The sequence below is a fragment of the Pan troglodytes genome, chromosome 9, assembly GCF_028858775.2.
Source record: "Pan troglodytes isolate AG18354 chromosome 9, NHGRI_mPanTro3-v2.0_pri, whole genome shotgun sequence".
Lineage (NCBI taxonomy): Eukaryota > Metazoa > Chordata > Mammalia > Primates > Hominidae > Pan > Pan troglodytes.
The window spans coordinates 123,103,388-123,119,603 of NC_072407.2; the positions used below are offsets into that span (position 1 = coordinate 123,103,388).

Genomic DNA, 16,216 nt, shown 5'->3' on the forward strand with positions numbered 1-16,216 from the left:
TTGGCCAGGATGGTCTCAATCTCTTGACCTCATGATCCACCTGCCTCGGCCTCCCAAAGTGCTGGGATTCCAGGCGTGAGCCACTGTGCCTGGCCAGGCCTATTTTAATTTTTAAAGAACTTTTATAATTTAATAATAAAAATTTCAACAACATGAAATGTGAAAAGGATATGAAAAGGCAGTTAACAAAAAAAGACATACGAATGGATTATAAACAAATGAGAACAAGAGGATCAACCTCACAAAGAAATGCAAACTAAATAAGGAGATGGCACATATAGCATTTTAACCTTGTTTCCAAGGATCAGACAATTTGGTGATAGACAATCAAGGAGAGTGTGGGAAAACAAACCTCCTCCAATAGCGCAGGTAGGAAGACAAATTGGCACAGTCTCTTTAGAAGCAACTTAGCGGCATTCATACCATTTCACCCAGTAATTCCACTTTCAGTAATTTATTCCACAGATGCCCTTACTCATGAGGGCAAAGGTATACGTACAGGGATGTTCACTGCAGCATCAGCATAAACACATAAAGTACAAGCAGCATGCAGCAGTGCAAAAGCAATAACTTGAGGCTAAATGGAATGAATATTGTCATAAAGAAAGAAATGAGCAGAAATGTGTATATATTATGCTCCCATTTATGCAAAAAATAATGGGCAAGGCATACATGTATGCTTATGTGCATACACACACACACAAATGGGTGCTTGTATATGCATAGAACACTTCTGGAAAAATCGACTATAGTTTGCTATCAGAGGTTGCCATTTCATCACGCTTTTTCTTGTATGGTTTGGATTTTCTACACTATGCAAGTATTATGTATTAAACTACAAATGTTTTTTAAAAACATATGGTATTGTGAGAGTGGTTATATGAATCAATACATGTGTTAAAATTCATAGAACTGTGTACTCTAAAAGTAGGTGTTACCGCTATGTAATTTAAAAAATGAAATAACCCCCCATATAGATACTGTATACGGTATAGGGTAGAAGTTCCCACGTAATGGTAGCTGTGCTTTTAGTATACGTTGATTGAGATAATAGCTTCTACGAAACTTTTTAAGCAAACCTATCTTTAATGATTGACTAATACTGAACACTTACATGCCAACCACTGTTCTGAGCACACAGACTCACTTAATCCTTTGCAACCAGCCATGAAGTGAATGCTATTGGTATCTGTATTTATAGATAAGAAAGCTGAAGCTCAGAGAGCCCGAGTGATGCTCTGGGTCTCTTATAGCTGGTTCCAGAGCCCACACCCTTCACCAGGACCCTACCTGCCTTCTATAGAAGCATCTAGATGCATTTGAAAAATGGCAGAACATAATTGACGTGAGTCAGTTTGCACAGACATGTGCACATGCACACACCCATGCATGCCAGCACGTGTACTCATGCACACAAACACACACAGTGTACATTTGCCTTCTCAGAGATCATGGGGCTGAGGCATCTACTGATGATAAACTGCTGGCTTAGAAAAATGTTCTGTAGAAGCTCTGGGGTGTACAGGAGCTGACACTGGTCTAAGAGGGAGAACTATATAGGTAAGGTGGGACTCCCGCTGGCACTTGAAGAACCAGGAATTTGGATAGGCTGAGAGGATGAAGAAGGGCATGAATAAGAAAGATCAATGTGAATGAAGACCTAGAGGCAGGAGGAGTGTGGGTGCCCTGGGAGGTTATCAGGTGACATGTCTAACTGGAGATTCAGATGGGCGGTGGGTTTAGGTGGCAGGCCATAGAGGATCTCAATGGCCAGGCTGAGGTGAGGACGACCATGATGTGAGAAGCTCCAGCCACCTCCGTCTGCATGTTGGCCCTTTATTTAAGCAGGAACGAATCAGACCCAGGCTTTCTGTGAGCAAAGAGGGCAGTAATGAAGAAAGGCGGCAGACCTCCTGGCTCCTGCCTCTCCCCGTGCCTTTCATCTCCCTGAGTAGGTGAGCAATGGCCGTGAGAAAACCCTCCTCGGTGCCTTGTGATCGTGCGAGTCTTGACTTGTCTCTCTTGTTCCAGCTGTCACCTGCCCTCCAAACAGCCATTACGAGAGCTGCGTGAGTGTCTGCCAGCCCCGCTGCGCCGCCATCCGCCTGAAGAGTGACTGCAGCCACTACTGCGTGGAGGGCTGTCAGTGCGACGCTGGCTACGTCCTCAACGGCAAGAGCTGCATCCTGCCCCACAGCTGCGGCTGCTACTCCGATGGCAAATATTACGAGGTATGGGAGGCCAGCCCGGCCTTTTCCTCCTTGCCAATGATCAGATTCCTCTCCAACTCTAAGAGGTTGGTCAGATTGACCAATTTTCCCACTTCATTATGAAGAGCGTCGTGTTCATGGCAGGGGAATGGGATGGGGGGCAGAGAGGCTAAGCACACTGTTCAGGTGATGCTCTTGGGCACTGAGTGTCAGATTTGGAAAAGCACCTGAGTGTCTCCTTCCTCCCTCCTCCACAGTGGCAAGGTCTCCCGCACTCTGCCTCCCCTACTCACTCACATTTGTGTGTCTGTGTCGTGCCTTTCTCTGATTTTCTGTCCTGTAAATCTCAGTTTGAAAGCTTCAGATAGAGCTACAGTTTGGATATACGGTGGCTGTAAATCTGATATTTGTAGCTGTCTTAGCTAAGGACATTTGTAACTGGAAAATATGGAGCTGGAGGCTGAGTGGGGCGGACTTCCCTCTTCTGTCTGTTGAGGCTCCGTGAGGGTAGCTGTGGCTGCCATCTCCACGTGTGCCGTTTGTCACTGTGGTATCATCCCTGGAGTTTGGTCTGGACTGCTAATGTGGTGCCCCCACATCCCACCCTCTGCGGCGCCCTCTACAGGAGTTTAAACATAGAGTTAATGAAGATGCCCTTCGTAGATGTTTCTCAATAAAGCATATTAGTTCACGAAATCATTTCACTTTTTGGACTTTGTAATCTTTCCATAATACTAAGCTAGAATTCCATAATACTAAGCTAGAAAAGCTCTTGCCTAGACAAGGTATTTAGTTCATGGTTCGACCTCAAGCCCATTCTCTGTTTAAATGATATCAAAACCATGTGTTGGCAAGTTAGATGGTTAACAACTACAGATAATTGAGTATCTGCTGTTTGCAAAGCACTGTGCTGGTGGTATTGTGGGGGATGAGAAAGCACGTCCCCTGCCTTGAGGGTCTTAAAAATCTATTCAGAAGAGAGAAACAATGTACTTTAAAGAACAAGAGATCAGTTACAAAATAACCTATCAGCAAGTGAAAAATAATACCCTACAGAACTAATCAATTTTAAGTGAAAAAGAATAGTAGCATTTAAAATAAATCTAATTGAAATGTCTGAATTGGAAATCAGCTAGGCGAAAAATAAATAATATCTCCTTTTTGTAAAGATGCATTGACTCATTCAAGTTGCCCTAACTTCGGGGATAAATAAAAGAAATGTGGACATTACCCTCAATTTCACTTTCAGTGGAGAATTTATTTAAATGCTATATTAGAAAGACAGGGAGGAAGTAAGGTAAAATAGTGAAACTAATCAAAGGAGACTTTTTGGGAAAGGGGGTGTTGAAATGAGCTCTTAGAAATGTTATTTGAAAGGAAAAGGCAGAACATGTGGAAAAAATTAATGAATTCTGTTTTCTCACAGTTGAGGAGAAGATATAACTAGGCTCAAAACTCAAAAAGCACTCTCTAAACTGTGTTCTCCAGCCCAGAGACTTACCAAAACCTATCCGTTTCTCAACTGTGCCATGCACCCTTGGCAGGCATCCTGAGTGTCAGTGTGGCATAATTCAATGAAACCTGGGTTCCATCCTAGCGGTACCACTGCTGGAGGTGTGACACTGAGCAAACGCTGTCATTTCTCTGAGCGTCTGTTTCCCTGTGAATGAGATGTGACTAATGATACCAACCCAGTAGGGCTGTTGCATAAATAATCTATGCTGGGTTCCTAGCCTAGTGCCTGGCATCGAGTCCTTCAATAATTGGTAGCTGCTATTGTTATTGTTGTTTTGTTATTCTCTTGAGAAACGTTTTGTAAACGAAAAATCCAGCCGTGTTAATGAAAGGATGCAAAGAAAAGCCCTTGGAACTCTCAGGAAAAGCATGGTCAGCTCTTGGCTGCTATTAGTACTACAGTGTAAACATTATGAGCAGTTTTTCATCAGAACCTCAGTGGATTTTGACAACAGCTTACATCCGGGAAGCAGCAAACTCAGAGAACAAAGAATCCACATCTACTTGCCACCATTCCAAAGTGCCTGGGGGCTTGTTCATAGAACAAATTTCTTTGGAAATGAATAGAGAATACGCCTGGCTATTAGCATGTACAGTGATCACCCAGCTGTCATTGTCATGTATGATTCAAGTAAAGAAAGCAGCGTTGGGCCAGCCATTTTACCGTGATGCTAGTTTCAGGATCAGATTCTCTTGTGGATGAGTTATTTACCCTTTATCGTATCCACATACATCAAGTTATTTTTCTCTTTTCACCACTGTAATGTCTGACTTCTTATCAGAGAGAGGCCAAACCATCCACTCAGTTATTCTATAAATCTGATAAGAGAAATGAAGTCAATTTGTGAGGCTGTTGGCACCCAGAATATGTTACATAAGTCTGGAAGGAGAGTAGACTTAGTTCCAGGAATGACTTCACTTTGAGGATGAAAGAATCAGCAATAGCATCTTGAAGTGCACTGCAATCAGGAAACTTGTTCTGGAAGATCTCCTCTATCTATTTACCCTTGAATCTGAGTCATATCTGTAGTTGATATCCAGGGTTTTGATGTCTCTAGTTAAAGCAGAAAACTGACCAGACAGAAGCATAGGCCTTTTTGTGCTATTGAAAGATCTTTTCTGGATAACACTATTTTGGTAAGTCGATAATGCATTGAGTGCCCACATCTCTATGACACAGTCTATTTATTGGTACCACATCCCACTTGGACAATCATGACCAATTTCCAACAGTTTCCTGGAATTCTTAGTCTAGAGCAAGTGCAACATCAAGAATGCAAACTCTACCAAGCAGAGTCGTGCCTGCAGATTGCTGCCTGTTTTGGGAAAAAGTAGAAAATAACATTCTAGTTGTGGGACTCCTGGGAAAGAAATGAAAAGGAAAGAATAGCTGCCTCCAGTTGAGGATATGCTATGTTGTAGGTATTTTATATAATGTTGTATAATTTCTTCACCATCTGAAAGAGGATGAGCCATTCTACTCTTGTAATAGCAGCTTCTATTTATTGAGTGCCTATCTCATGCCGGGAAGTGTGTTTTATACATCTTATTTAATTTAATCCTCACAACTGCCCTGTAAGACATTATTTTTAATTTAATTTTATTATTATTACTTCCGAGACAGGGTCTCTCTCTGTTGCCCAGGCTGAAGTGCAGCGGCAGGATCACAACTCACTGCAGCCTCTACCTCACAGGCTTAAGCGATCCTCCCACCTCAGCCTCTGGAGTAGCTGGGACTACAGGCATGCACTACCATGCTGGTTGTTATTATCATTATTATTATTATTTTGAGACAGAGTTTTGCTCTGTCACCCAGGCTGGAGTGCAATGGCACGATCTAGGCTCACGGCAACCTCCGCCTCCCAGGTTCAAGCGATTCTCCTGCCTCAGCCTACCGAGTGGCTGGGACTATAGACATGTGCCACCACGCCTGGCGAATTTTTGTATTTTAAGTAGAGATGGGGTTTCACCGTGTTGGCCGGGCTCCTCTCAAACTCCTGACCTCCAGTGATCCACCCACCTCAGCCTCCCAAAGTGCTGGGATTACAGGCATGAGTCACTCCACCTGGCCTATTATTATTATTATTATTTTAAGTAGAGATGAGGTTTCACTGTGTTGCTCAGGCTTATCTGAAACTCCTGGGCTCAAGCAGTCCTTCCACCTCAACCTCCCAAAGTGCTGGGATTACAGGCATTAGCCACTGCACTCAACCACAAGATATTATTAATATCTCCAATTTAGAAATGAGCAAAGTGACACTGGGGAAGTGAGTAACGCTACTCAAGATGGCACAGGTGGGGATACAGGACTAGATTGAAACCCAGGTGGTCTGATCCCAAACGTTCCTTTCATGGACCCCAGGTGTTCTTTGGATCTTTCACATTCAGGACACGTGGGAATGAAGGTACTTCCATCAGAAGTAAATTGGAAGCAGACTAGACACAAGAAAGGGTGAGGATTGTGAAATGTGAAATGGTTAATCAGAAGTGTTGGTCATTGCTTTCTTACGACTGTTTAAGATTTGAAGGGCCAATTTATCATTCTTGAGTGAATTTTAATTTCATCTTTGAAGCAGAGTCTGTACTTGTTAGAAGTGTGATTCCTTGATGAATATTTTCTACCAAATATTCTTCCTCTTTACCTAGTTCCTCTAACAGCTGCACATTCAGGTTGACTGTGATTAGTTCTACAATCCAGCCACAAAGATTTCAGAGTTCTTGATTAAAACCAATCAAGTTATGGCCGGGGTGGTGGCTCATACCCGTAATCCAAGCAGTTTGGGAGGCTGAGGCAGGAGGATCACTCGAGCCTAGCAGTTCAAGAACATAGTGAGACTCTGTCTCTACAAAAAATACAAAAATTAGCTGGGTGTGGTGGCGTGTGCTTATAGTTCCAGCTACTAGGGAGGCTGAGATAGGAGAATCGCTTGAGTCCAGGCGTTCCGGGTTACTTACAGTGATCTGCGATTGCACTACTGCACTCCAGCCTGGGCAACAGAATGAGACCCTGTCTCTAAAAATAAATTAATAAGTAAGTAAATAAATGCGTGTCAAAACTGCGTATTGTTTGGCGTCTGAGTTGCATGGAACTGATGGAGCATTTGAGTTGAGGCCGTTTCCCCACTGCTGCCTCCTACAAATTCCAGCCCCATTAAAGATAGGCTAGCCAAGCCTGATAAAAGACGAGGGGGACTGGGCTTTCGGGTCCCCAGCCCTGACCACAGTCTGAATTTAATGCAAACGGCGCCTCTCTTCCAGCCCAAGCAGCTATTTTGGAACAGCGACTGCACGCGGCGCTGCCGCTGTTTCCGTCGCAACCTGATTCAGTGCGACCCGCGCCAATGCAAGTCAGACGAGGAGTGTGCGCTGCGCAACGGGGTGCGCGGCTGCTTCAGCACCAAGACCTCCTACTGCCTGGCGGCCGGCGGCGGCGTCTTCCGCACCTTCGACGGCGCCTTCCTGCGCTTCCCAGCCAACTGCGCCTTCGTGCTGTCCACCATCTGCCAGAAACTGCCCGACATCTCCTTCCAGCTTATCATCAACTTCGACAAGTGGTCGGCCCCCAACCTCACCATCGTTTCGCCCGTCTACTTCTACATTAACGAAGAGCAGATTCTCATCAACGACCGGAACACGGTCAAGGTAACCAGCCTGGCGACCATTCTTAAGAAGGGGCCCGGAAACAAGGGGTTGGCTAGGGGACTGTGTAGGGTTCTCCCAGATAGCCAAGTTGTAGGATAGATTGTTGCTTCATGGTGTTCCACACACAGTGACCAGGTTTTAAAGAATCAAAGTATGAAGATGTTTTAAGCCTGAGAATGGACACCATTTGGTTCTTGGCTGATGATTCCAAAGGCAGGAGACTTGCAGGGTCTCAGAGCCAGGCAATGGCGTGGGCGCTAATAGAGCTTCAGGTGATAAATTGTTAGATAAATCAGTTTTTACCCTGATTGCTTTCCAAAAAGCATCTCATTTGTTTTTAACAGCCCTTAAGATTATTCTTGGCTCTGCCCTCTTGTAGTAAGACCCACCCTTCATCTTTGCCATCCTTTCTATAAGCTAAGAGAAAGCAAGCACTTGCCTAAAAAACACCAATCTGAGTAAAAACCTGACTCACACCCCCATTATCCGAGGGCCCCGTGATGACATGCTGAGGGGCAGGAAATGGGAGGCTGCTCTTGGTGGATTTCTCTTAGGTTGGCTCCTCCTTAGGCCCATTGCCTGGTTTCTTGTGTATCTTACACCTGTGTGTAAATAAATGTAAACCCCCCACCCACCCTCACAACAAATATGGCTCTCCGGCTTGAATTCCTCCCACCCCTTCCATTTAAGAAGAGCATCTGCTCAGATGCACTGTTGACGGTGACCCAGCCTCTCAGCTAGAGCAGGCTGCTGTGGCAGGTCGCCCGGAAGGATGGAGCCAGGCCCCAGCACTGTGAGCACAGAGAGGCAGGGACCCGGAGACAGCCACATTAACAATTTTTGGAATTGAGTGTTATTGTGTGTATCTGTTTTCCACCTGCTCAGATAATCAGGCCTTGAGTGTATCTTTAATTGAAGAGTCATCAAATAGCCTAGTATCCAGCATCAGGCAAAAGAGCAGCAGTATTTTGTGAGCTTAAAATGAAGAATCTGAAATTTAATACCGGTTTTAACTTCAATGAAAGGTGCCACTGTTTTTAACATTCTCATTCCTTTCACAAATTGGCCCACATCAACACGACAGCCTTGGTCCAGAATCCAGGAGCTAGAAAACGAAAATGACCACCCAAGAGAGCAAAACTGACATTGTGGTTGAACAAAATACCCCAAGCTAGTCAAAACAGTAGAGACTCATTTTTGAAAAAGGTGCCTACTTTTTTATTTATTTTAAGGTATAAAAGCTACTAATAGCCTGGGGAGAATATTTTTATTTTGTAAGTACAGGAAAAGCAAGTTATATTCTGTCCCAAGGGCTAAGGAAAGAAAATGTTAGAAAGCAGAAAAATGACAAATGCAGAAAATAATGTGTGTATAGGTCCTCTGAGGGGACCTCCAGTTTGAACATTATAAGCAAGAAAACGATAAATATGGCAATGATGCCCAGATCCATTTTAACTGTGTTAGACTCTCCTTGGCGCAGGATTGGGATTTCATTTTCAGTCATTGGTTTATGCTGGGGAAAGTTTTAGACACAAATCCAGCCATTCATTGTGGGTTATACTTTTCTAAGGTTTCCTTATCTCTCACCTCCTCTCCCCTACTTCTGCTCCATAGTTTGCTTCCTTTGGGGCAACTACACAGTAAGATGAGTGAATGCCTTTAAACTCTAGGGCAGGGGCCAGCAAATCTGCTTGCTGCCTGTTTGTGTAAATAAAGCTTTGCTGGAACACAGTCACACTCATTTAGTTGTATATTGTCTATGCCTGCTGTCATGCTGCAGGGACAGAGTGGAGTCGTTGAGACAGAGATCACGGGGCCTGCGACACCCAAAATATTTTCCCTGGCCCTTTCCTGAACAAGTTTGCCAACACCTACTCTAAGCGTAATTATTTTCTTTTTTCCTCCTCCAATAGGTGAATGGCACACAAGTGAATGTTCCATTTATAACTGGTTTGGCAACCAAAATCTACAGCAGTGAGGGGTTTCTGGTGATTGACACCAGCCCAGACATCCAGATATACTACAATGGTTTCAACGTCATTAAAATCAGCATCAGCGAGAGGCTGCAGAACAAAGTGTGCGGTCTCTGTGGCAACTTCAACGGGGACCTAACAGATGATTACGTGACCTTGCGAGGGAAGCCGGTGGTAAGCAGCGTGGTGCTGGCCCAGAGCTGGAAAACCAATGGCCTGCAGAAGAGGTGAGGGTGTAGGAGTTCAAGCCACTAGACTTGGTGGCCCAAGTTCTCTCACGTCCATGGGTGGTGTGAATGAGGAATGCCTTTTCCTTAGCACTGCCCCTGCTCTCCTACAGAGATGAGCCAAAGCTCTTTGGAGTTTTGATGCTAAAAATGGGCACATCAGAGACCCCAGTAATTTCGTGAACTGCAGAGGAAGGAGTTGGGCTTAGATGATATAACTCTAATTTTCATGTCATCCAGCCCTTGGCTAAACAGAAGAGTGTGCCCAGGATGAGAACTCTGAGGCCTTGACCAGCTGCCCACATGGGACCTAGGCACCCCTGCTGGGTGTGGAATTAAGAGGTGACTGAGAAGAAGAAGGGCTATCTTTGACTCCCTTAGTGCTGGGTCTAATTGTGTGTCCTTGCCTCTTACAAGAAGGCTTGCTGTGGTTGTGTAGGCAGAAGTAGGTGGGAATCAGGAAAGCCTTTTTTAAAAACAGAAGTTACAAGGTTATTATCAGGCCCACCCCTGGCCAGCAGAGAGAGAGTGAGCTAAAGAAGTTATTCCAAAGGTTTTAAATTTAGGGCCCCTCAGGGCTGCTGAGTATGTGGATACCTTTCTGGATCTGTAGACATGCTTCTCTTTCTTGTTAGTTCTCCGCTTGTACAATGGCTCAATCACATTGCTTTACATGCTAAATATCAGCTAAATCCCCAGTCCTGGAAATCACAGTTTAAGCCTCTTTGACCCTGCCCCAAGTGGACACTGAACAATGTATCATATATTAGACTATCCTGTGAATTACGGGACTCAGAGCTGTGAAAATTCTTGGGCAATATCTTGTCCAATCTCTTCCTTTCCTAGGTAAAACAGAGACTAAGACAGTGAATGACTTACATGAGGAGGCCCCATATATGGCAAAGCCAGGACTAGATTCTAGGATTCCTAATTTGGTGCTTACTCTAGAATACCATGCATCGACCTACAGATAGAAAAGAGAGAACTTTGGACATTACATTTAGAACACTACATTAAGCCATTGTAGTGTTTCCAAAGATAGGCAAGGTTCAGTTCCTCCTGAGGAATTATGATTCTGTTTGAATTTGGCCGGCCTGCCTCCCTCCCTCCTTCCCTCCCTCCTTCCCTCCCTCCTTCCCTCCCTCCTTCCCTTCCTCCTTCCCTTCCCTTCCCTCCCCTCCCCTCCCCCACTCCCCCTTCCCCTCCTCCTCCCCCCTCACCTCCCTCCCCCTCCTTTCCCCTCCCCTCCCCTCCCTTCCCCTCCCCTTCCTTTTTAAATAAACTATTATCAGCTGGACACCAACTTTCTTGTAATGTTTAGCTTTTGGTCCCTAATGGCTAAAGTGGAACTGGCTTAGAAAGCTTCCTTTCAAATCTTTAATTCCACGAGGTATCATTACTATTATCATTGTTATTGGTTATATCAATACCTGTTAATGGTTATTATATCAATCATATCAATCAATTATGTCAAAGTGTTCATGCTTACTATATCAATATCGGCCTTTCATGTGGCACTTTGGCCACTAATCCATCATTCCATTTTACCCTCACTGTATTTCAGTGATATAAACAACAGGAATTACCGTTTTACTTTCTTAGATGGATAGAATAGAGACTAGCAGTATCTTACTTGCCAAAGGTCACAAAGCTAGTGTTGGAATTGGCACAATGCACTAGCTTCAGGGGTAGCAAAACAGGTACAGATGCGATTTACCTTCCATTGGAGATCTCAGATGGCTGTTTTTGCTTCACTCAGTCTGACCAGACCTCTTGCCCCCAGCTGCAACGAGCTGCAGTTCTCACAGTATGCAGCCATGTGTGACAATGTGCACATCCAGAAGATGCAGGGTGATGGCTACTGCCTGAAGCTCACCGACATGAAGGGCTTCTTCCAGCCCTGCTATGGGCTTCTCGATCCCCTCCCATTCTACGAGTCCTGCTACCTGGACGGCTGCTACAACCACAAGAAGTTCCAGCTGTGCGGCTCCCTGGCCGCCTACGGGGAGGCCTGCCGCTCCTTCGGGATCCTTAGCACCGAGTGGATTGAGAAGGAGAATTGCTGTAAGAGAATTATTTTATTTCTGTGGATTCCATTTTCAGTGAAAAGAACAGCTTTGCTGGTAGCATTGCTTTTTCTAGGGATGACTGGTCCTCTCCAGATTTACTCATAGATCTGCTTCCAGGATTGGATAGTAGAGAGCTGTGAGCTGCAGCCGAGATTCAGTGACGGGCCCCTCCCGTGGAGCCTAACCCACCTATGGCTCCTGTCCAGTTATGGGATTTGGAAAACAAACGTGGGAAGATGGGGCTCTCTGGGTTGGAAGAGCCCTGGTTAGTGGCTTATGAGGTAGAGGGACACAGTGTGGGATTCCTGATGGATTTTAGTTCCCAAACTCAGCTCCACCTTGGCTCCTTTAACATGAGGCCGCCCTCTATCAGAAAGCGAAGGCACAGGGCAGGTGGAAGGCAGAGCTGGAACTGAGCTGGTTATGTCCACCTGGGCTCACAGGAAGCTGCAGTTCGATTGACTGTGGAGAGTACATATATTAGATCAGCTGGTAAAATAAAGATATACAGAATCTTGTGGGGTTTTTTCTGTAGTAAGAAAATTATTTTGATGTGTATTTCTATTATTCAATTTGTTCATTTTCTTACTGTGTTAATCAAATAGGAGAGCAATTATAGATGTATACAAACACATATAAATGTGCCGCAGACATACATGTGTGTCCATATACATAAATGGTCACTCTCACTAGTGTGGCCAATGGAATGTGTGTTTTGTACTCTGACCCACAACACCAACCCAGTGTGTATACAGGTACCACTGTGAAAATAGGCTGACTCCAAGATGATACACACACATTGGTAAATTCGCAGACCAAACCTGATCAAGTGTAGGAATACACTTAATTCAGAGCCTAAAAACAATGCAGTTAATTAAAATACATTTCAGTGATTTCAGAAACTGTGAACAAGCAAATTCCTAGTCTCTGTTGGAAACTAACAGAAATATTTGTTATTAGTATTTTACTCTGCTGTGTTAATAAGAATACTCATGTTCTCACTCATAGGTGGGAATTGAACAGTGAGAACACATGGACACAGGAAGGGGAACATCACACACCGGGTACTGTGGTGGGGTGGGGGGAGGGGGGAGGGATAGCATTAGGAGATATACCTAATGCTAAATGACGAGTTAATGGGTGCAGCACACCAGCATGGCACATGTATACATATGTAACTAACCTGCACATTGTGCACATGTACCCTAAAACTTAAAGTATAATAATAATAATAATAATAAGAATACTTTCAATGACTTTAAAAATTAACTGTTTTGAACTTTTCAAATTGTCAGGAATTTTAAAAAATACATATATCATTAAAAAAATACTCAAAGCTTCCCTCTATCTAAGGGCATGTCTTATTTGCCAGTTGGCAGATGGACCACCACGTTTGTAAATAAACGTGTCCTTCCTGTGGGCTGTAACCTCTGCACCATCTTTCTGTTGTTTGTCATTCTCGTACAGAGGTGGTGAATCATAACTTTCGCTTGGTGGCTGTTATGTGCTTAGCACTGTGCTAGGTATTGGACATACTGGGCCAGTGAAAGGATCTTTATAAAAGGGAGCTTTTTGAAAATAAATGTATTTAACTTATGCTGATGTCTTTCTTTCAGTTGTCTTTCCAGAAATTAAGACAGGCTGATGTTGAGCCATCCATGCACTCCCACGTAATGTAATTAGTTACCTACCAGATGGGCATGGCGGCTGATCAGAAGAGGTGTATGGAGCTGTGGGCAGCTTGGGATTTTTGTTTTGTTTTTAAATTCTTTTTTCCCTGTGTGTGTGGGTATGTGTGTCTGTGGTGAGAACATGAAACTCTACTCTGTTGGTAATTTTCAAGTGTACAGTGTATTGGTACTAACTATAGCCACTTTGATGTTCAGTAGATCTCTTGAATTTATTCCTCTTGTCTAAATGAAATTCTGCATCCTTTTAAAACTCTTTTTTAAAAAACTCTTGAAGCCAACTTGGCTCATGCTGGGATTGAACAGTTGTTTCTTTAGCACTGTCCATCATATAGTGTGATGAACAGGAGGAATATTCTGTCTTGATAGGCAGAGCGATTCTTTAAATAAAGAAATGAACATCTAAAAGAAAATGCTCCTAATTAGTGGTTCTCAGACCGAGGCGTTGACTATCTTGCAGGTGATCTCATCTGTTACAGAAATATTGTTCATAATAACATCGTGATGATACTCCACATAACATCTTTATTGTACTTATAGTTTTCCCCTTTTGGCAAAACATCACCATGAATCTAAGTCAATGCTGGTGACTTGTGTGGAGGTTTTTCCTTTGTCTCTTTTTACAAAATCAAGTAGAAGATCATGGGGGAAAGTGGACCAAGAATCGGAAAGGACTAAGAAGCCCTGGTGTGGGAGACTCTCTGGGATCTTACTGGCCCTAATATGTTCATTATTGGCACGTATTTATTGTGCACAAACCATGAGGTGGTTGAGTGCTGGGATGTAGAGATAAATGATCTGGATGCTACTCTTTATATAAATATCAGTGCAAATCATTGTGCTATAGTGTAGTAGGTGCCTTAATCATGGTAAGATGACTGGGGTTAAGAGCATCTGTGCATTCAGTCTTCACCACTTACCTTCACTTTTGACCTTGGGCAAGTTTCAACTGTGAAATAGAGCTTATAATACTTAGCTTGAGGAGTATTTGTGAGGGTCAAAGAAGCTAATCCAGGCCCATAGCAAGCACCTATGTGCTAGCTATTGACATTATCTTCTGGAAGGTTGCCCTGTCTGTTAACTTGCAGCTGCCATCTGACCATTTCCAATGTGATTAAAGTGGCAAGTCTGGAGTGGAACAAAAAGCTACCGCATGTAGGTGTGAAAATCAAGTTGTGCATGTTTCTGTGTGTTTTTCTTTTTAGCAGGAGTGGTTGAAGATCCCTGTGTGGGGGCGGACTGTCCCAACCGAACTTGCGAGCTGGGCAACGGCAGGGAGCTGTGTGGCTGCATCGAGCCACCCCCCTATGGAAATAGTGAGTGACATGGGCCACCTCCCCACCCAGAAAGGCCCCATGGGAGATGCTGCTCTGGGGAACGACCTTGATGCATCCCACTTTGTGAAGCTTTCCCAAATAGTGAAGCTTTCAGGAGCATTTAAGCAGAACAAGGAAGCAATCTGACTGCTTCAAAGTATAGCTACATCCTTTTCTTCAATACATGATAACACACAAATTTGTACATGAATGGAACCAGCCAGTTCCATCTGAGGCCACATTCAACATCAGAAAGGTCCAAATTGATCTTTTAGATGCACAAGGAATAGGGTATTTTGATGCCAATATGAAATCATTAGGACGAATGTTATTTAAAGCCAGATTTATTTGACCCAAAGCTTTTTGGTCCTGAAGATATATACAACTGAAATGTCTGAAGCAAGCCATAAATAACTAGGACTCCAGGACTTGTTCCTAACTGTAGCTCCCTTGGTGTGGAAATGGCCTTGTCCACTGCCGAGCCTTCCTGGATGGCTGCTTGAGGCAGAACTGCTTTGCCTTCCATCTCTGCTCCCCTTCCTGAACCAAATAACGCAGAGGCAGTTGCTACATTTAACAGCATTCGGGAATGAAAATCTGGTTGACCAAAGGCTCCTTAGGAGGGGACAAGGGCTTCACCTAAACAGATAAAATGTTTTTCTCTGTTTCTGTAGTGCTTATTAGCCAGTGTTTATATGCTCAAGAGAAAATGTCAATTGGTGCCTTGCCATGTCAAAAAGCAAGCTCCTAGTGCTCACCTGGGAATCGCTAGGGTTCTGCTGAGCTGAATCAGCAGGGGCTTCAGATGTGGTCTGGCCAGCACTGCTGTCCCTTGGAGGCATGTTCTTCAGCCAGGCCACAATGTGCCAGATTTGGCATGTTCAGTATGCAGCTTACAGAAAAGTAGCTGCCACCAGCAAGGTGGGGGAAGACCTGGGTTTGTAAAGAAAAGACAGAAGACACTTTATTAGCATTTTTATCCTTTTAAAAAGGCTCTGCTAATGCCCAGGTTACTGCTTTGAATGAATTCATATGCTCATTTGGTCTGATCAAAGCATAATTAGAAATGCTGCAGCCTTGGAGTGGAGATCATTTGCCTCTTCTAAAGGAGAATGGAAATGGGATGCTTTGCTCCCACTCCTGCAGCAAGACCGACTCCACTGATTTGCCTTTCGTAATAACTGTTCCCACAGACTCACATGACATTATCGATGCAGAGGTGACCTGCAAAGCAGCCCAAATGGAAGTGTCCATATCTAAGTGCAAGCTCTTCCAGCTCGGTTTTGAGAGGGAGGGTGTGAGGATCAATGACAGACAGTGCACCGGCATCGAGGGGGAAGATTTTATCTCCTTTCAGATCAACAACACCAAAGGGAATTGTGGAAACATTGTGCAGGTGAGAAAAGCAGCAGGAAAGAGCACCTGGCAGAGGCAGCGACAGTTTCGAGTGTTTGCACATTTATTGTCCTGAAAACCAACTTCAGGGTGATCTGCTTAGAAATATGCTCCTTAGAAAACAGCAATAGGCATGTGCAACATGAAAGACAGCAAGAGCAGTCATCATTTGATGCTAAGT

General features: G+C 44.1%; 1 protein-coding gene across 1 annotated transcript in view; it reads left to right on the top strand.

Annotated features, from left to right (window-relative positions):
- Positions 1-16,216, top strand: part of TECTA (tectorin alpha) — an 88,076-nt gene that overhangs the window by 48,256 nt on the left and 23,604 nt on the right. Inside the window, exons 12-17 of the mRNA NM_001419917.1 lie at positions 2,032-2,231; positions 6,984-7,367; positions 9,281-9,567; positions 11,351-11,631; positions 14,530-14,640; positions 15,834-16,036. Of these exons, the coding sequence (NP_001406846.1) occupies positions 2,032-2,231; positions 6,984-7,367; positions 9,281-9,567; positions 11,351-11,631; positions 14,530-14,640; positions 15,834-16,036 (1,466 nt within the window). The remainder of the gene's footprint in view (positions 1-2,031; positions 2,232-6,983; positions 7,368-9,280; positions 9,568-11,350; positions 11,632-14,529; positions 14,641-15,833; positions 16,037-16,216) is intronic.